General features: G+C 40.5%; 4 protein-coding genes across 8 annotated transcripts in view; 3 read left to right on the plus strand and 1 right to left on the minus strand.

The window, feature by feature from the left end:
* Positions 1 to 4,320: 4,320 nt before the first annotated feature.
* LOC114843060 (macrophage mannose receptor 1-like) lies at positions 4,321 to 8,607 on the minus strand. Of its 2 annotated transcripts, XM_055503243.1 has the most exons (6): positions 7,794 to 8,606; positions 7,564 to 7,611; positions 6,728 to 7,135; positions 5,703 to 6,044; positions 5,527 to 5,618; positions 4,321 to 4,730 (listed from the first exon to the last, which is right to left on the minus strand). In XM_055503243.1, coding segments are annotated over exons 1-6 (1,011 nt in total). In that variant the 5' UTR covers positions 7,795 to 8,606; the 3' UTR covers positions 4,321 to 4,610. The 2 variants fall into 2 exon arrangements, with proteins under 2 accessions (XP_055359218.1, XP_028985106.3); XM_029129273.3 differs by having other exon boundaries at positions 7,564 to 8,607.
* A 3,849-nt stretch (positions 8,608 to 12,456) lies between these two features.
* On the plus strand, positions 12,457 to 16,839 carry LOC129603231 (macrophage mannose receptor 1-like). Of its 2 annotated transcripts, XM_055503500.1 has the most exons (6): positions 12,457 to 12,564; positions 12,744 to 12,791; positions 13,621 to 14,028; positions 14,454 to 14,795; positions 14,880 to 14,971; positions 16,225 to 16,839. In XM_055503500.1, coding segments are annotated over exons 1-6 (999 nt in total). In that variant the 5' UTR covers positions 12,457 to 12,563; the 3' UTR covers positions 16,333 to 16,839. The 2 variants fall into 2 exon arrangements, with proteins under 2 accessions (XP_055359475.1, XP_055359476.1); XM_055503501.1 differs by having other exon boundaries at positions 12,463 to 12,791.
* A 33-nt stretch (positions 16,840 to 16,872) lies between these two features.
* septin7b (septin 7b) overlaps positions 16,873 to 21,391 on the plus strand; it is a 36,417-nt gene continuing 31,898 nt past the window's right edge. For both annotated transcript variants that reach the window (XM_055503496.1, XM_055503497.1), the window contains exon 1: positions 16,873 to 16,893. In XM_055503496.1, coding sequence (XP_055359471.1) covers positions 16,888 to 16,893 — 6 coding nt within the window. In that variant the 5' untranslated portion in view covers positions 16,873 to 16,887. The remainder of the gene's footprint in view (positions 16,894 to 21,391) is intronic.
* On the plus strand, positions 18,641 to 21,109 carry LOC114843251 (uncharacterized). 2 transcript variants are annotated; one of them, XM_055503499.1, is made up of 6 exons: positions 18,641 to 18,908; positions 19,192 to 19,231; positions 19,430 to 19,738; positions 20,004 to 20,348; positions 20,454 to 20,542; positions 20,656 to 21,109. In XM_055503499.1, the coding sequence occupies exons 1-6, from the start codon at positions 18,819 to 18,821 to the stop codon at positions 20,728 to 20,730; spliced, it is 948 nt and encodes a 315-aa protein (XP_055359474.1). In that variant the 5' UTR covers positions 18,641 to 18,818; the 3' UTR covers positions 20,731 to 21,109. The 2 variants fall into 2 exon arrangements, with proteins under 2 accessions (XP_055359474.1, XP_055359473.1); XM_055503498.1 differs by having other exon boundaries at positions 18,645 to 18,908; positions 19,430 to 19,825.

Below are 21,391 nucleotides of genomic sequence, written 5' to 3' on the forward strand. Positions count from 1 at the left end.
AAATAATGTGCAGTTATTTTAGATGGGTTGAATATAATGTTGTCCTGTGTTTACCGCCATGATCCCAATGATAAAGCTAATGTGTACAAATACACACCTGTCATTTCTAATCACTAACAGTGTTCTGCAACCTCCCAACTGGCCAACTCCGTCAGTTCCACTATGTCAACTTGAAGATGACCTGGTCCAATGCTCAACAATACTGCAGAGCGAACTACACTGACTTGGCCACGTTCAACAGCATAAACGAAATAAGTAGCTTAAACAGACCTGCTCTGAGCACCTCAGTGGCCTGGATCGGACTGAACGACGACCCCATATCATTGAAGGAGGTCATGGCTAGCGATGCCAACTCCTGGAGGTGGTCAGCAACTGGTGCAACAAGCACAACTGGTTACCAGTCGTGGGCCACTAGTGAGCCTAATGATAAATACATAGAGTACTGTGTCCTAATGGGAAATAATGGATCTTGGGTTGACGTATCCTGTAACTCTTTATACAGATTTGTTTGTTATTCAGGTAAGACATTTGTATTTCTAAATATAAAAGCATCACCAACCTTGCAGTGAATGTAGGATTCAAAATTTTGTACATTTGGTTGATTCACTGTAACAATGACACACATTTCTTCTCTGCTGCCTCTCAAACTCTGTCTGAACACTTCCTCTTTCTTTCTGCTGAGGGTGATAATCATCTAATTTTGTTTCAGTGTGTTCGCATGTCTACAATCCTGGTTCTGCTATTTTTACAGTAATGACAAATACGGAAGCCGCCACCTGCTGGTGTAAAGGGTGTTTGCAGGACTTCATAGTCACTACAGTAAAATCAGACAGAAGCTGTAGCCAGAACGCTTTAGTGAGTTAAGTCTAGGTTTAATGTCAGCAAAAGAACAAGTCATGATGAATATCATAGTCGTGTATTTTGTGTAAGAACATACATTGGAATATAAGTATTAAGCCTTTCACTATGTTTAAAGCACCTTAAAAGTGGCTCAAAGAATAAACAGACAAACACTATTAAACTATACAAGCTTCTTTCAGTTCCTTAAACGTTTGTTATATTTTCTTTTCTGTGCTTCACAGCAAAAACTCAAACCTATGTTTACATCCCATCTGCCCTCACGTGGTCTGATGCCAGAAATTACTGCAGAGCAAACTTCACAGATTTGCCAACTACTGACAACTCTGTGGTCAATACAAAGGTCAAAAGTCAAATACCATCAAACCTTGTTGTGTGGATCGGCCTGTACCGACTGGCTTGGAAGTGGTCCGACGGCAGCAGCAGCTCATTCAGAAACTGGCAGAGTGGAAAGCCAGACAACGAACCAACTGCCAACCAGTACTGCGTCGCTGAAAATAACCAGCACCAGTGGTACGACGACGTCTGTCAGAATAAGTATGTGTCATCTGCCAGGAAGGTGAGTTTTTATAGCAATGTAAACGGTTTAATTTCCTAATATATTCTGATTTGAATGTTTGCTTACTGGTCGGTGTAGATTAGACAGAATACATGGCTACTGTGAGGATAAAGATCCTGACCAGTGCTGACATGACAGACCCAGCTACTAACAGCCAGCTGCTTCAGAAGGTAGAATGGCTCCATCGACACTAACAGTTTACTATGTTATTTTTTAACACTATATAAACCAAATGTCACTGTTTATTTCTCTTCAGTTGGCTGCAGAACTACAAGGTCTTGGAGTGCCTTACATCACACTGAAATGAATAAGTCAGCCTAGAAAACAAGAAACACTCCCAGATTCTCAGTGTACTAAATATTTTTAGTATCTTTCATCTTCAACCACAAACTCAGTCAGGATGCATAACGTGTATTAAACTAAACTGGATCAACAGCTGAAGTCAAAAGAAAAAGTTGCTAAATGAAGGGACTCACATTGTTGGTGTGTCTGACGTTGGCAGTGTCACATGTAAATGAATCTGCTGTGTCCCATTTGTTGCTTGTACTGTATAGATGGAAAATTCTGTCATAAGAAGCGCATAATGATTGTTATATTGTGTTTTCCTCTGGTCGTTAGGGGTTTGGTTAAACACAGACAGTCAACAACAGCTAGAAACACGACCGGCAACAAATCATTAATAAACATTAATATTACAAAATGTTACCATTAATAACAAGCATTTTCTACATAATGTTTATGTGAATCAAACAAAATGACATGTAATTGTCTTCCTGTCAAATCAAGGTTAAACGCTGACAATGGTGCCCAAACATTTTACTTTATAATTCCCTCCAACTAACACAAAGTCACGTTTACCAGATGTCTCATTTGCACGCATTTACTTGGTGTGTGTGTGTGTGTGTGTGTGTGTGTGTGTGTGTGTGTGTGTGTGTGTGTGTGTGTGTGTGTGTGTGTGTGTGTGTGTGTGTGTGTGTGTCAGACTTTAGACAATTAATGTGTGGTTGAACGGAAAGCAAGAGAAGGGTATTACATCCAGTCCAACTTAATCATTAAACATACTGTAGGGTGCAGTGGTTGAATGCAGTACACTGACATGTTCATAGATATATTTAGTTCCTTTGTGCAGTTCTTTTGTCGAGTGCAGTTCGAGTTTGTGCTGAGCAGTACAGCAGGAAAAGTGAATGGGTGAGGAGTTCAACGTGAGGAGTGTTGTTCTGATGAGTACTTCTCTGACGTCAGTAAGCTAGTTCAGTTTTTATTATCTGACTGTTGAGTCTTTTATATAAACTTATTGTAGCCTGATTTTGAGTCATCTTTGAGTCATTTACCACAGATTCTAACATCTAACATCTGTTTATTCTTACCTCAACCCTTTAACCTGAACCTTTCATCACCAATGCGTCTAAACGTGTGTACACCTACACATGGAACACGTGCTAAAGATGACCTTGTCTCAGCCGTGGTGTGAATTAGAGAGTCAAATATTCAGGCACCACCGCAGGTATTTAATCTGTCTTTACGAGATTGATTTAACGTGAAAACCATTGCACGGCATCGTTTAGCCTTATTCACACAAACGTCACACGAATGATGTTCCCCAACTGCTGGGGGTACAAATATTAGTTAAACACTTCCTGCAACAAATAGCAGCAGAGATGCTGTAGCTGAACGAGAGAGTGTCTGCTTGTGGTGCCGGCGCATTAGTACTGCGGAGCCTGGGTCTCATCTACTGTATCTATTCCTAGCTGGGGGTTGTGGGGGGCTGTGGGAGGGGTAGCAGAGCTAGTCTGGCTCTGCGGACCCCGGTACTTTTCTTCCCAACTCCATCTCTCCACCATTATCCACTTTAGGTCTGTGAGAGGCGTCCTACTGATGGAGGGACTGGGGCTACTGGGAAGTAGTTCCACCAAACCTTCCTTCCTAACTGGGATGCTCTGCAGTTGTAATTGCATTAGTCATACACACTCATTCAGCACTTTGGAGGCTGCCTCTGGTTCTCCCTCATACCTAGCAGATGTGTGCTTATGATATATATGTATTCGTCTGTATGAGTGTGTGCACATACCTTAACGCTATTATTGGTATTAATATTAATTTAAAAGGTAAACCACAGTACAGTAGTTGTTTAGTTATGATTGTGTACACCCCTATTTATTTACCTTGTGCCTATTGTTTGCATAACTGATTAAGCCCCCCCTCCCAAAAGAAAATTTCTTAATTCTGCATCTGAATGAAGATTTTCTCTTGGTCAACTTTGTTATCGTTTGTCTTAATTAATTGTCATTTCTCATTTCTTTCAGAATTTTTTCAGACCATTTCTTTCTAAATAAAATCCTCTGCATTTTTTTCATTTCTACTTTTCTATTATTTAACAAGCTGCGTGAAACATTGCCTTACTGGGTCAATGTATATTAATTTACCAGTCACACTTCCTATCGCCAAGACTGCTTCCTGCGACAACCAGCAATAAAAATTTCTTGTCTTCCAAAACCACCTGATCCAAAACACAAAGGAAAGAACAAAGAACAGACAAGGCAAGTAAGTGAAAAATACCTTCCCACTGTCTCCGCTCTCAGAGTCTCTGCTTCTTAATTTGACTTGTGATTTACAGTGAAAGATTGCACCAGTAATTTCTATTCTAAGTAGCTGATGCAGGACGTGTCTTGTTCCATATTAAGCCAGTTCACGTAATAAAACAATAGCAGTTCTACACAAGATTTGCTTTTCTAAGGTGTCGTACAGATTCACATTTTTAGGATGTGTCAGTATAGACTCAGTATAGACAGTATAGATAGAGGCGGGCTGACTGTATTTTGCAGAATGAATTACATTTTATTATGTTACTGTTTGAGATAAAATAATAAAAACAACAACAACAGTAAGATGATTCTAATATCAATATTTACAATGTTTAGCAACTGTGTTAGTTTTTAATATTGAGCATCCAACACAGCACAGCTGAAGGCAGTAGTTAGGTGCTACTTGTTAGTAGTTAGTTGGTACAGTGCATTAGGTTTGATAGGCACAATATACTGACTCAAAATGGACAATAAACACAATTAACCCAGCGTTCATTAAGACATGCAAGCAAACAACTTTTTTTTTATTGGTTTCATAATTAGATTTTTTTCCATTGACAGACTGTTTTTACTATGTTTACTTCTACGTTGATGTAATTCAATGAGCTTCGCTAATTGCAGACATATGATCCACAAACTCTGCCAGTGGATGGTTCCTCCAGTTTCTGGGGCTGAATCTTCCACCCCATTTTAATGGTACCAGCTAATGCATTTTGTAGCAGTAGACCAATCTGAAAAATATATAAATGTTATCTTACAAGACAGGGCAGTTGTTTTTTAAATATCAAAAGTAAACAGAACATTTACACTTGTCTGAAGCCCCTTATTGCGCAATCTGCTCAAAGTCAGTTCAGAGCCAGGCTTTACCCACAGCTCCCCTTTCGCTAAAACACAGAAATTTCCGGGCTATAAAGCTGCCCCGACTTCAAGCTACACCCATAAGATTTTAATAAAAAAAGTTTATTTTTCTTTTATAAATAGACCTCACCTGTTTATAAGCCGCAGGTGTCCACGTCTTAACATGAGTCATTTACACAGAAAGATTTTTGTAACATTTAATTAAATACGGTAAACAGTGTCTGTAACACGGCTGGTTAAAAAAGTACAGGAGCGTACCTCAAAAGTAATTAATCTTTATCTACTGCTGCCTTCTGCACATTAAAATCACTAAAGTCATTGTCTTCAGTGTCAGAATTAAGCAGCCTCACAATTACTTTATCAAACACTTTCAACTCTTTACTTTCACCAGACAGCTTAGAGCAGGGCTTTACCTACAGCTCCCCTTCCTTTGAAAAAAGCTTATTCAGTCTCACCACATATCAATCCTTGCTCAGTGAGACTGTTTATTGTCAGATCAAAGTAATAAACTCAGTATTTAGTCCACATGCATGTCAAATCTGAGAGTATGAAAGGCTTGTTTACAAATGGATATCCCAAGATGATAAAATATTGCACTAATAATGTATAAATAAATAAATGTGTATAAAAAGCACAGCTGCCCCCAATATTCACACAAAGACACTTCACCTGTTGTAGCAGCTGATCAGTAGTAGCTGGGTCTGAAAGGTCAGCATCAGTCTGAATCTTCATTCTCACCGTGGTCATGGACAGAGTCAGAGCTGAACAGTCCAACAAACACATGACCCCAAATTAGAAACAGATTTATTATTGCACAGACACAATGAGGTTTACTATTTTCTTACCTCTATGACACCAAAACGGATATGTGTTGCTACAGTTCTGGTCCTTCCAAAAGTGATCTGGAGTCTCAGCTGCGCAGAAGCTGACGGTGTCTGCGTTATTAGGGAAGCCTGTCTGCCAGTTTCTGAAGGAGCTGCTGCTCCTGTCAGACCACTTCCATGCTACTCGGTACAGGCCAAACCATACACTTTGCCCTGCCTTCAGTGATGAAATGATTGAGTTTTGCTGAGAATTCTCAATCATAGCCAGGTCTGTGTGGTATGTCCTGCAGTACGTCAGGGCATTATTCCACATTTTTGTATCGTTAATCACAGTATATGTGCTCTGGCCTGTGGAATAATTCACTGCAACAGAGAAGAAGTAAAGCTATGGTTGGAATCAATAAGTAAAATTAATAGTAGAAACAAGTAGTAGTAGACATATTTACTGAGGACAGTAGAGCATTTTCAGTTTTTTGATGCAATTTAAAACTGTCTTGGTGCAAAAGTTCTAAAAAGACTTTTCTGTAACACATTCATATCTAACTACAATAATGTCAACAATCAAATTTTATGCCATTAGTTGAGCCTGACGTGGTCTGGTCTGGGCTGGTCTGGTGCAGTTACAGACAACCACCCCATGCTGACTAAGCAGAGCTGATTAAATTTATATTCATCTCATCTAAATTATTATAATACACGTTTCCCACTTGTGTAACAAAAAAAACAATGCAATATGATCGTTTAAGGTTCCATCAATGTCCATCATTGTGACACAGAACTGATTTCCATTACAGTCATTTGGTTGGTTGTACTGCCAGTTACTGTAAGCAGTTGCACTTTTATAAATCCATATTTATATAATAATAATAATTGAACTTAATTGATCTCACATTGGGGACATTAATGTCTGCATTTTAACCCATCCCCTGAGGAAGCAGTGGGCGGCCTTTGAGCTTCCCAGGCCAGTTCTCTACCTGAACTACAAGGCCACCATTATCTTAGCTCATTATTGTTTATTACAAATTATTGTAATAAATATTTCTTACTTGTGTAACAAACAAATGATGCATTATTATCACTACTTTGATCGTTCCAGGTTCCATCCACGTTCATGGTGGCATAGAACTGATTTCCATGAGAGTTATTTGGTTGGTTGTACTGCCATTTCCGGTAACCAGTTGCACTGGGTTTCCCGGTTGCTGACCATCTCCAGGAGTTCACATCAGTGCCCAAGGCTACTTGCCAGCATAACGGATCATCATTCAGACCAATCCACGCCAGTGAGGTGGAGGCATTAGGTCTGATGAGCCTGTTCACATCCTCCATGCTCTCAATGGTTGCCAGGTCAGTGTAGTGCACTCTACAGTACTGCTGAGCCTGTGACCAGTTCAATGACTGGTTGATGAACTGATACTCAAAAAAATAAGCATGAGAGCAGGAAAGGTGGCCAAATCCTGGAGGTTGATGAGAGACAGAAAGGTAAAAATATTATAATAGTTGTGTTGAAGACAAAACGAAAAGTGAAATGACACTTAAATGACCATCAAGTTGCAGTGTATCAACATATTAATGCTTATTAGTATTTTGAAAGAAAAAGTATATTTTTTATTGCCGGTACTGTATGTTTATCTACAGGATACATATAATACACTTGCAGGACACAACAACAAAGTGAACAAAGCAACAAAAGCACAGATGGTGAAAGGAGACAGATTTTTTTCCCTTTAAAGAGCTGGCTATTAGATAAAGTCTCGGTCTCCACCAACCGCTGATGCTCTTTACTGTGGGGAAGGTAAAATACTGTGAAAAATGTAAACTGATAAATTATATGAGATTAAATAGACAGAAACCCATCACCACAGGTAAACGTTTTAGCTCTTACCAAAACAGACGAACGCCACAAGCAATTTGTAATTCATGAGTGAATGCACTGAAAGCAGAAAGAAACACAACACACACTAACTGTAAATAAAAGTGTTCAGACCACGCAACAACCAAGAGTTTACCATTACCATCACTAGGAACCACTCTGCTTCAGGTGGGATCTGAGCTCCTGCTTTCCTCTGTCAAAGTGCAGATTTCCATTGGAGTCATTTCAAAAAGTATACTCACTGGTTTAGATCCAGATGTTGAATGTTTCTGGAATTACTTGATTCAAACCAAGTCAGCGCTTCAGTAAACAATTGTTTGTGAACAAAGTTTGCTCTGAAGTAGACGTGCCGTCTATATATCCACTTATCCAAGACAATGACAGAGTATTTTAATATGCAAATCAGGAATGTGACAAAGGTTGATTTGTCTGCATCAAGCAGATGATGTTATATTACAATATAGGTTCAATTTTTAGCCACTTATCTATTAAGGGGGTTTTTAAAAGCCACACAATCACACGCTTGTGGGATTGAACAGACACAAAAATGACCAAAAGTGTCACGATCCGCCACCTAAGATGGCGGATCGGGGCTGTGAAAGTCTGTTCGGACCGAGTAAGACCGCAGTGCGGGCCAGGAATCCATGAGACAGTTTATTTGTGAACACATGGAGCTCTTGCAAAACTCCCAACGTGGCTAAGGCAACGGCAAAATTAAACAGCGGGCTAGTAACATGGCAAGGACACGGGATTAAGGCATGGCATGAACAACAGAACGAAAGCATGGCATGAATAATGAAGGCTAATGCAAAACGTGAAACACAAGATATGTGCCTTTGCACCTCCTAAATGCCTAGCAACACGTGACTGACCGGCAACAGAGTCCATTAGTAGTTCAAAGCGGGATCCAACCTGACATCACCAGCGTGACACGTGGTGCGATGAGATGATAATGACCGGAGACAGGAGTCTTTAAAGGGAGGCAGAGGGGAAGCACAGATGTGGCGAGTTGGGCTGATTGCCAGGAGTCTACAGAGGAAAAGAGGGGCGTAGGCATGGTCCAAAGCCGAGGCAGGGCATGGTGAGGGAGAAGGTGTGGTCCAGGGTAAAAACAACAACAGGATGGCTCCCCAGGATCCTGACAAACAGAGTTGTTACAATGACCATTATCACTGTATAAAATCTCACTGTGACAAGCAGACTAACCAGCAACTCAAAAGTAGAGGCTCAGGGTCAGAACATGTTTTAGAGTAAATAAAGTTTTAATAATCAAACAATATTCACAAATTCAATGCAAAACACAACAGCATCCAGTTCTAAACTGATAATGGAGCAAGAAACAAAACCAGAACACTAGAAAACCCAACAAATTAATTCATTAAGAGCAAGAACAAACTAGTGATTGAGGGGAAACAAAGCTGAATGAACAAACTGGGAGCCAGGATGAGACACGCTAGCAAACCAAGACCAACTAACCCAGAGTGTGAGGCGTGACACCAGAGGGTTAACCCTAACCCTAACCCTAACCCCCAGAATTGAATCAAAAAGTCATCACCTGTTATTATCTGGCTGTTGTCATTTACCACAGATTCTAACATCAAACATCTGTTTATTCTCATATATATCACCTCAACCCTTTAACCTGAACCTTTCATCACCAATGCGTCTAAACGTGTGTACACCTACACATGGAACACGTGCTAAAGATGACCTTGTCTCAGCCGTGGTGTGAATTAGAGAGTCAAATATTCAGGCACCACCGCAGGTATTTAATCTGTCTTTACGACATTGATTTAACGTGAAAACCATTGCACGGCATCGTTTAGCCTTATTCACACAAACCTCACACGAATGATGTTCCCCAACCGAATGCTGGGGGTACAAATATTAGTTTTACACTTCCAGCAACAAATGGCAGCAGAGATGCTGTATTGCAGATTGTTTGAGCTTCCATGCCAGCGTTCTAGCGCTCTTGTCCAGTAAATCTAGCCTGTGTAAAAAACCTTGTTCTTGCCTTGACTCTGCCTTGCCTGTTCCCTCCATTTTGTTTTTGGATTCTGTTATTGTTTTTGACTACCTGCTGTTTGCCTGATCCCTGCCTGTACTGCCAACTGCTCTCTGTGTTCAGTGAACTCCATAAACCCACATCTGTGTTGTGCTGTGCATATGGGTGCATGATATTCGAAAATATAAGCGTTGGAGTAGGAAATATGGCCAAATCCTGGAGGTTAATGAGAAAATTCTGAGGAAACACTCCACATTTTATCTTGTTTTATCTTGTTTGTTGCACCACCACTCAGTGGTGGTGCAACAATATTCTCACCTGTGTTTATTGATAAAGCTCCTTCTTATCTTAAGACCTCATAGTTCCTTATGCTCCCAGCAGAACACTTCGTTCTCAGAGCGCTGGGCTACTTGTGGTTCCTAGGGTCTTTAAATGTAGAACGGAGGCAGAGCTTTTAGCTACCAAGCTCCTCTCATCTGAAACCAGCTCCCTCTTCAGGTTCGAGAAGCTGACACACTCTCCACCTTTAAGATGAGGCTTACAACCTTCCTTTTTGCCGGTTCAGGTCACTGGCAATGATTGTTAGTCACAGGAACCATCTCTTAGTTAAGCTGCAATAGACACAAACTGCTGGACTGCTCTGTTTCCTTCAATCTCTTCTATCCAATAACCTTCTATCATTGTTCAATGTTTAACTAACCTTGTCTCTTTCTTTCCATTAGTTGTGCTTCCCCACCACTCTCTTTCTCCCACACTGTCCTCATATCATTGGACTCAGATTGGACCATCCTGTCTGTGTCCAGTCTCTGGTCCAACCATCGTGTCTGTATCCAGTCCCTTGTCCAACCGTTTTGCCTGTGCTCTGTTGTTGCTTGTTGTTGTTGCTGTGCTTTTCTCTCTCTCTCTCCCCTCACCCCAACCGGTCGAGGCAGATGGCCGCACACATCCAGCCTGGTTCTGCTGGAGGTTTCTTCCTTGTTAGAGAGGAAGTTTTTCCTCTCGACTTATGTTAAATTGTAATTGTTACAATTAAAGACTTGCTGTATGCGGGATTTGTTGGTTTTTGTTGTGTCTTAAACCTTACCTTGTAAAGTGCCTTGAGATAACTTTGTTGTGATTTTGCACTATATAAATAAAATTGAATTGAATTGAAATTGAATTGAATTTAACTATAGCTATGACGTTCTGCATACTGTAAACACTTTACACCAGCAGGTGGTGGCTGCTGTATTTGTCCTTAACTAAAAAAAAAGCAGAAAAACATGATTGTAGACATGTAAACATTCCGATAAACTGATGTACTGTATAAGATGATCACACTTAGCAGAAAGAAAAGGAAGAAGTGTCCAGATTTAATCTTATAGACAGTAGGACGAATATGTGTCATTGTTACAGTGAATACCTAAATATGTGATACAGTGACAATGGCCACTGGGGTGCTCAGAGCAGGTCTGTTTAAGCTATTCATGTCATTCATGTCAGGTATTGTATTTTGCTCTGCAGTATTGTTGACTGCAGTGAATTATGCAAAAGAAGACTTTTGCCAGGTTAATTTGTAAGTCTGTGATTACACTATTTTCATATGCAAAGTGTTGTTCCAATAAACACATAAACAAAGTTTGTGTGTTTATTGGAACAACACACACAAACAACACACACAAACAAAGTTTGTGTGTGTGTGTGTGTGTGTGTGTGTGTGTGTGTGTGTGTGTGTGTTTCAGACTTTAGACAATGAATGTGTGGTTGAACTGAAAGCAAGAGAAGGGTATTACATCCAGTCCAACTTAATCATTGAACATACTGTAGGGTGCAGTGGTTGAATGCAGTACACTGATTTAACTTTAAGCAGCTTTAACCCCCTTGGGTTCGTCTGTGTTTATATGCAGTTTGTTTGGCAAAAATGAAAGGAGCTTGTTCACATCACAGATCCTGTTGTAGACCAGTAGTTCAACATGAGTAGATAATACATTACTTTATGGCAAAGTATAATGGTCGTTTGCTGGCTCAGTAGGTAGAGCATTGGCTTAGGAGGTCCCAGGTTCAAACCCACCAGAGCATAGAGTAACACAGCTGTTTGGGCACCGCACTGTGGCTGCCCACTGCTCCCCTCAGGGAATGGGTACGTATGCAGAGATGTTTTTCCTTATTTAACTACACGTGACATGTAGTTAAATACTATATAACCCTGCAGCTTATCAACAATGCAGCTTTACAAGTTGTAAATTTTTACAAAATTACAAGCCTCACATCCCCAAAATTACCAGTAGCCTTGCTACATGGACTAATAATACTGTTCTGCAATGGCTGAAGTTTGCCGAACATTCTCGAATATAGCCAGGACTATACATTTACAAACGGGCTCATAATCTTTTCTGTTGTAAGGCACAGTGTCACAAGGTACACAGACATACATTTATAGATAACACATAAACATATCGCAGCATTTTACCGTAACTATTGCTCCACAGCAACACTGCATTGCTGCAGCGTGCATGGCTTAGTCTGGTAGCAGTGCACAGGCACATGTCTAGCTAATGGCACATGTCTAGTTAAACATCAGTGGCCATGAAACTCCCAGTGCATAGTTCGTTCCTCAGGTTGGTGGGAGGCAGAATGAACTCTTGTTTGATCTGCTGTGACAGTGGTTTGGTGTCATGCCTCACACTTTGGGTTACGGTAGTTGGTCTTGGATTGATAGCGTGTCTCATCCTGGCTCCCAGTTTGAGATTTGAGATTTTATACAGTAATAATGGTCATTGTAACAACTCTGTTGGTGTCTTTTGTGTCTGTTCAATCACACAACCTTTGTCACATTTCTGCTTTGCATATTCAAATACTCTGTCACTGTCTTGTATAAGTGGATATATAGACGACACGTGTTTTCATAAACTCTTCTTTGGAGCAAACTTTGTTCAGAAATGATTCTTTACTGAAGCGCTGACTTGGTTTGAATCGAACCAAGTACTTACTTGCCCGAGTCTTGAATCGACATTCAACAGCTGGATCTAGTGAGTATACTGTTTGAAACAACCCTGGAAATCTGCACTTTGACAGAGGAAAGCAGGAGCTCAGATCCCACCTGAAGCAGAGATGTTCCTAGTCATGGTAATGGGAAACTCTTGGTTGTTGCGTGGTCTGAACACTTTTATTTACAGTTAGTGTGTGTTGTGTTTTTTTCTGCTTTCAGTGCATTCACTCATGAATTACAAATTGCTTGTGGCGTTCGTCTGTTTTGGTAAGAGCTAAAACGTTTACCTGTGTGGTGATAGGCTTCTGTTTATTATTACGTTTATTTCCACCAAATATGAGGTAGTTATATTTCTCTGTCACACATCGACAATTTGACCGTAGAAGAAGTTGCTAATAGCAGTAATTCAGATCAAATTCCGCTTCTGATTCAGTAAAACGTGAAAACAAAAAACGATTTCAGCTTGAAGACGGTGTTTAAAAATTCAATATTTTGATCCATGAATTAAAGGAAATGTCAGAAAAAGTAGCCTTATTTGTTTTTTCACTGCCACGTTAAAAATGAAACGATGAAAAAACGTCTCGTTTTTTTATTTTTCTACTTTACTCTACTTCAATTGAACAAAAGGTACACGGACTCAGTCTAGTTAATTTCATGTCATTTGTCAGTTCACATTTTTCACAATATTTTACCTTCACCGCAGTAACGAGTATCAGCGGTTGGTGGAGATTGAGATTGAGACATTGGTTGTCAGGTGCAGTGATGCTACGGACCCACATGCAAGGCTCAAAGTCAGGAATCAGTTGTAAATGTTTTTCTCGTAAGGCAAAGGGTGGTCAAACAGGTGAAGGTCAGGAGCACAGTGATCACGCAGGCAATGTAGAGGCTAGGAGCTGGTAGACAGAGGTTGGATCAGACAGGGTCAAACACAGGGCAGGCAAAGGTACAAGGGCTCAAACAGACAACCTGGCGACTGGCTAAGATGAATGTTGGAGCTCAAGTACCAGTTTGATTACCAACGGGAAACATCTGATAAAAGCTGGGAAACATTCATAATATTTTCACAAGAATTGTTCTGTCTCTCATCAACCTCCAGGATTTGGCCACCTTTCCTGCTCTCATGCTTATATTTTCGATTATCAGTTCATCAACCAGTCATTGAACTGGTCACAGGCTCAGCAGTACTGCAGAGTGCACTACACTGACCTGGCAACCATTGAGAGCATGAAGGATGTGAACAGGCTCATCAGACCTAATGCCTCCACATCACTGGCGTGGATTGGTCTGAATGATGATCCATTATCCTGGCAAGTAGCCATGGGCACTGATGTGAACTCCTGGAGATGGTCAGCAACTGGGAAACCCAGTGCAACTGGTTACAGCAACTGGCGACTTTACAACCCAAATAACTCTGGTGGAAATCAGCTCTGTGGCTCGATGATGCCGGACGGAACCTGGAATGATAACATTTGTGATTATTATTTTTCGTTTGTTTGTTACACAAGTAAGACATATTTATATGATATGATATGATATGATATGATATGATATGATATGATATGATATGATATGATATGATATGATATGATATGATATGATATGATATGATATGATATAAGATAATCATAAATTTAGTCAGCTTTGCTAAGTCAGCCTGACTTTGTCCTCTGTAACAGCACCATGCCAGACCAAACCACGTCAAGCCCAACTAATGGCATAAAATCTGATTTTGATTTGTTGACATCATTACAGACAAAAATAAAGATTTTACAAGTCTTATCAGAGCTTTTGCAAGACAGTTTTAAATTGGATAAAAGAACTAAAAAAACGCTACTGTCCTCACAATAAATTTGTCTACTACTTTTTTATACTACAGTATTAATATTACTTGTTACTTCCAACCCGAGCTTTACTTCTTCTCTTTTACAGTGAATTATTCCACAGGCCAGAGCACATATATTATGATTAATAATGGAGATACTTGGAAAAATGCCGTTACGTACTGCAGGACATACTACACAGACCTGGCTATGATTGAGAATTCTGAGCAAAACTCAGTGATTTCATTACTACATGCATCGCAATATACTTGGTTTGGCCTGTACCGAGTACCATGGAAGTGGTCTGACAGGAGCAGCAGCTCCTTCAGAAACTGGCAGACAGGCTTCCCTAATAACGCAGACACCGTCAGCTTCTGCGCAGCTGAGACTCCAGATCACTTTTGGAAGGACCAGAGCTGTAGCAACACATATCCGTTTTGGTGTCATAGAGGTAAGAAAATAGTAAACCTCATTGTGTCTGTGCAATAATAAATCTGTTTCTAATTTGGGGTCATGTGTTTGTTGGACTGTTCAGCTCTGATTCTGTCCATGACCACAGTGAGAATGAAGATTCAGACTGATGCTGACCTTTCAGACCCAGCTACTAATGATCAGCTGCTACAACAGGTGAAGCGCCTTTGTTTTTTTTTCAATTCAATTTTATTTATATAGCGCCAAATCACAACAAAGTTATCCCAAGGCACTTTACAAAGTAAGGTTTAAGACCTCACAAATCCCATATACAGCAAGCATTTAATTTGACAGCAACAGTGGAGAGGAAAAACGTTCTCTCTAACGAGGAAGAAACCTCCAGCAGAACCAGACTGGATGTGGGCGGCCATCTGCCTCGACCGGTTGGGGTGAGAGGATAGAGAGAGAGAGAAAAGCACAGCAACAACAACAAGCAACAACGGAGCACAGGCAGGATGGTTGGACCAGAGACTGGATACAGGCAGGATGGTTGGATTCGCAGCTGCCCATCACAGACACCAAACTTTGAGTCCAATGATACCTGTAGGTGGGGACAGAGTGGAGGAGAGAGAGAGAAAGAGAGAGAGAGAGAGCGGGAGAGAAGCACAACTACTGGAGAGAAACAGACAAGGTTAGTTAAACATGGGACAATGATGGGAGGTTATTGGACAGAAGAGGTAGAAGGAAACAGAGGAGCTCAGTGTATAAATGAAGTCCCCCAGCAGTCTATGTCTATTGCAGCTTAACTAAGAGATGGTTCCTGTGACTAACAATCATTGCCAGTGACCTGAACCATCTCTAACTATAAGCTTTATCAAAAAGGAAGGTTTTAAGCCTAATCTTAAAGGTGGAGAGTGTGTCAGCTTCTCGAACCTGAAGAGGGAGCTGGTTCCAGTGGAGAGGAGCTTGGTAGCTAAAAGCTCTGCCCCCCGTTCTACATTTAAACACTCTAGGAACCACAAGTAGCCCAGCGCTCTGAGAACAAAGCGTTCTGCTGGGAGCATTTGTGTGAATATTAGGGGCAGCTGTGCTTTTTACACACACTTATTGCTATACATTATTATCTAGGAATATCCATTTGTAAACAGGCCTTTCATACTCAGATTTGACATGCATGTGGAGTACTATAAATACTGAGTTTATTACTGTGATCGGACACTAAACCGTCAGAAATGGCTGAACACTAAACAGTCTCACTGAGCAAGAATTGGTATGAGGTAAGACCGAATTAACTACTTAAATGGGAGCTGAGGGTTAAGCCCAGCTCTAACCTGACTTAAACTCTAGAGCAACGTCTCACCTTGAACAGGTTGTGTAGGGCTTTACACGGTTGTAAACGTTCTGTTTACGTTTGATATATATAAAACCAATTGCGCTCTCTTGTAAAATGTAATTTATATATTTTTCAGATTGGTCTACTGCTACAAAAAGCATTCGCTGGTAACATCCAACTGGGATGGAAGATTCAGCCATGGAAACTGGAAGAACCATCCACTGGATCATACGTCTGCAATTAGCGAAGCTCGTTCTAGTAGAAGTAGAAATCTATTTTTGGTCATTATCACATACATGTAACAACAAAATTTGACTACTGCATTTAACCCAGCTCCGTGGGGATGGGTTAACGTCATTGTAGAAGTAAAGTAGTAAAAAGATGATTATGAAATCAATCAAAAACAAAGGTGTTTGTTTCAATGAATGTTGGGTTAATTGTCTTTATTGGTCATTCATTCACTCATTCACTATCATAAAATAAACATTGTTCCTTCTTCATTATATTACCTAACTACTCCCTTCAGCTGTGCGTGTGTGTAAAGCTAAATGTTAAACACTAAAACTGTTGGTAAACATTGTAAATACTGGCTGTTAAACATTAATAATTAATAATTATACTGATGTTAGAACAGTGGCGGAACCCCCCACCCGTTATCCAGCCCTAACCCTAACCACAATAACGTCCAAAGCTGCTGAACGTAGCAGCTTAGCTAGCTGTTAGCTGTTAGCAAGTAGGCAGAGCAGGCACCTACTGGCCCGTACGAATGAGCTGATAAGTTCTGATCAGCCCATTCGTTATGGCTGATAACATCCGAAGCAGGTGGTTAGAATCACATCTTGTTGTTGTTATTACTATAAGATGGTAAAATTGTATATTAAACAATAAAACAATAAAATGTTATTTTTTCTGTAAATGCCAGCAAATAAAATGAAGTCAGCTTACATCTGACACTTTGCTGACACAAATGACTGATATTTCAATACAATAAATAGACAATAATTCACTGTTTATTACAATTCAAGGACAGATACCAGGCTTTCGTTCAGTTTTAAACTATTGACAACTGTTGTGGTATATGGAAGTCGAGTAACCCTTGGGTAAGTGTAGCGTTAAACTTGTGTTCTGTGTCGTGTTTTTTGTGATTTCGTGACTCACCTGTTACCTGGCGCTGCCAGCGCCTCAGTAAACCGTGAGGGAAGCGAAGCAGAGTCAGAAGCGGTGCAGGTCAGATCAGGCGGCTCAAGGTAGTATAAATGTACATGTCTGCGTTATGCTGCGAAGCAAATACACAATCAGGATTTCTTTCTGCATGAATATTTGGAATCTGTGACATTGTGTTAGATTCTGCACTGGACGCCTGTTGCCTTGTAAATTCTGTGGAAATAATTGAAAGCTGCTATTAAACCCCCACCAGAGCACCAGGTGTGTCCTTGAGTAAAACACTTTGCACGAGCTCCCCGGGCGCCTTGGGTTGCAGCCCACTGCTCCTCCAGGAGATGGGTTACAGTAAATGCAGAAGACAAATATTGTAGTTATGTTGCATGTGATAATGAGCAATAAAGGCTTTCCTCTTCTTAATTGCATTATTAAACCAAACGTGCTCACCTACAGCAAACATTTTTATGGTGGTCTGATAAGAAATCACACAGAGTCACAAGGGCAGCATTACTGGATACGCACCTCGACATGCTACATGTTATATATATATATTGTATATGTTTATTAGAAAGAAAGAAAGCCTTTATTAGTCATTATTTCATACAATACAACGAAATTGTTCTTCTCTATTTACCCCATCCCCACCATGCCACCTTTAGTTGTTGGTAGACGGGGTCAGTGATTGCACAAACATACTACATTTACAAACATACATATTTAAGTCATAATATCAATAATCTCTGAGGTAGAAATGTATTGTCACATTAAAGCTTCACTGTTAAATATAATGTACTGATTACAATGAGGATGTCAGGTGGAGAAAAGCTGAGTGAAGCCCAGAGAGACTCCAGCAGCCTGTAGGGAAACGTGCAGCGCTCATGTTGATGAGAGAAGCCAACACAGTCCCTGACACCTGGGCCTATTCTTTAATACAGACTAGATTATAGCTACAGGTGTTTATGAGTGGTGATTATTTTAGAAAGCCCATACACACAACACGAGAAAGCAGACATGTCTTACAGTCAGTGAAAATGTCACAGCAGCCTGGGGCCAAGATTACTTCAAGGTCATTAGGATATTTGAAAATCAAATAGTCCTGCACATTTCAATGAAAAGCTAAGAAGCCTGGAGGCTTTGTGACCATTCTGGCTTCATCTTTGACGGTTAAAGAGAAGAGAGAATTTTTAATGGTTTTGTATTTTGTAGGTAATAAACCACATATGCTACATGGTTTCTCCTGTGCCTTACTGCTACCGCTCCAGTGACAAAAACACAGACGAGCAGAGACATTGAGAATGGGTTAAATGCAGAGAAAATAATTTCCCTAGGGGATCAATAAAGTGTGTGTATGTCTATGTTTGTTCTTAGAATGCTGGTCTTGCTGTGGTCTTTTCGACAGGACAGTTTTTACAGTATGCTGAAACTATGTTTATTAGAACCACCTCAAAAGTCAATAAATTTTGTAATCAGCCTGTCTGACACTGTGATATTGTATAAGATGAAACTTGTCAGTATCCGGTGACCTTCATTGGAATCCTCTTTTGAATATCAGGTCGCTAGTTTGAATACATGCTTCCAAAATACAGGGTGATGATGACTGTCTACTCTAAGTTCAGGTTCTGGCAGATGTGGATGGGTTGGGCTGTTGGACTTCACACTGTGAGTAACTGATACCTTATTTCTTTACACTTTTTGATACCTTATTTCTTTTGCTGCTACTAATAAAATGCTGCTTCTCAGCCACATGTTAGCTTAAACCACTATTTTGGAGTAGGAGTTTGTCACATTACATCAGTGTTACTGGGCAAATATGTTTGTCAAATACATATGTATATAATATACAGTATAGATAACATATAATAATATTCAGGCCTTGACTTCTGTGTTGTCTAGTCTCCAACTAGAGTTATTTTGTGCAGCTTTGTTTTCTCACATTTGCCAGAACATGGATCAGCCACTAATATGGATTTCTCTCTGTTTCGGTAAGACAAGCTCTCCTTAAATTCTGGAATATAAAACAGTAATAGTAATAATATGATGCGGTCAAAATTGATACAGACTAGTCCTTTCACTAAAACATTTATAAACTTATAAACAAATGCAGAAGCCAAATGTAATTTTCAGATTTTCTCAGGGCTTATAGATTTTCATCCAGTGTAATATTTGTCATCACTTCACAGGGTTTGGCTGCTCTACGTTTCCCCGTTATGAGTACACCTATGTTGACATGAGAGTGGATTTTGCATCAGCTCAGATTTACTGCAAAGAATATTACAAAGATGTGGCGACCATCACGAGCAGCAGGGACATGAGCATGATGATCAGACCAAGTACAAACCAGGACGGCATCTGGATCGGCCTCAACGATGACCCGGACGACTGGATGGGAGTTATGGGCAATAACACGGACTCCTGGAGATGGTCCCTTACTGGTCAGACAAGCAAAACCAGCTACTGCAACTGGCGGCCAAGTCAGCCAGACTTTACAGGTGCCCATGAGACGTGCGTGGTGGCCAACAATTTAGGACAGTGGTCTGACGTCAACTGCAACTCACTATATTGGAGTATTTGTTCTGGTATGAAAGCATTTCAGATAAAAGTGGCTGAGCTGTCCAAAAAACATGTGTTAGTAATTAGTAAAAACAAGATTAGTAATAATGAGCAGAAGGTTGGGAGAAATATTTATATTGTATATCAGAAGAAACAACATTTATATATATTTACTGCTAAGCTGATTTATTGTTTTTGTTGCAGTCACAAATGCTACAGGCAAATTCTTTGTGCTGGTTCAACTTAATCTCACATGGACGGCGGCCCAGACGTTCTGCAGACAGAACCACACAGACCTGGCAACGATCGAGAACGCTGATGACTCTAACGTCATCCAGACACTGATGGAAACACTAGGAACCAATGCATATATCGGTTTATACCGAATCCCATGGTTCTGGTCAGACCACAACACCTCCACCTTCAGGAACTTTGCTCCCGGCAAACCAAACAACGATCAGACGGTGAACTTCTGTGTGGCTGAGCTTCCTGATCACACCTGGACTGACGTGCCCTGTTCACTCAGCTTGGCCTTCTTTTGCTATGCTGGTAGGCGATGCACAGACATGTCTTTGTCTTCTATTAAGCAAAGTTGCAATTCTGCTAAGAACCTGGCAACTCTCTCTGATGTGTTGTGTATTTGTATGTGTCAAGAGTCTAGACTAAGGACCATATTGAGGATAAGGAGCCAAACTAACGCCGACATGACGGACCGGGCGATTAACGCTCAGATCCTCCAGCAGGTACTACTCAACGCAGTATCCTTCTCCTCCCTTAGAGCTTCAGCGTCAGGACAAGAACACGAAGTGAAGGGACAGGGAGCAGAAGCCTGCTAACATTCCTCTTCTCTCTTCAGATCGGGGCGGCACTAGAGGACCAGGGAGGGACTGTCTTCGAGATAAAATGGAACATTCAGCCGAAGAAAAGATGAGAAAAATTGAGACAGCTGAGAATTCGAATGGTTTCCAACAGGCTACAATAGTAAACAACAGACAATATAACTGAGAATATATTATGTATATAATGTGATGGTGTATGGAGTAGCATTTAACACAGTTAAATAAAATCTACACACTTAAAGTGTAACTGTAAAAATCTCTACAATTTTAAATTAAATTATATGCTTGCATTTTTCATAAAACTTGAATTCATAACTAAGCTTTGAATTGAGTCGAAGCATCTGCATCCATTTATTTCTGCATCAACATGTTAAATATTGTATATGGTCATAACTGCGTGTTTATAGTGAATCTAGAGTCTATAGTTGTTTTGTGCATTTTAGATGATGCTGTACAAGCCAGTAAAAATAGTAAAAACTATACCTGCTACCTAAAAAAGCATGGTCACTGGGAGCACTGGGAGGGATGTGGGGATGGAAAACAGGACAGAGGAAAGGGCAGTACGAGCGAGAGTCAGGATGGATGGAGGAGGAGAATGGAGGACAGGGAGGACAGAGCTGGGAGGGAGGTCCAGCAGTGGCAGCAGGCTGCAGGAATGCTTCACATGCCTGTCCTCTGGATGACCTCGCCTCCCTGGAGTGTGGGAGATACTGGGAGTAATTAGCTTCCTTTAACACTGGGCTACGCTTACAC

Source organism: Betta splendens, chromosome 16 (assembly GCF_900634795.4).
Source record: "Betta splendens chromosome 16, fBetSpl5.4, whole genome shotgun sequence".
Lineage (NCBI taxonomy): Eukaryota > Metazoa > Chordata > Actinopteri > Anabantiformes > Osphronemidae > Betta > Betta splendens.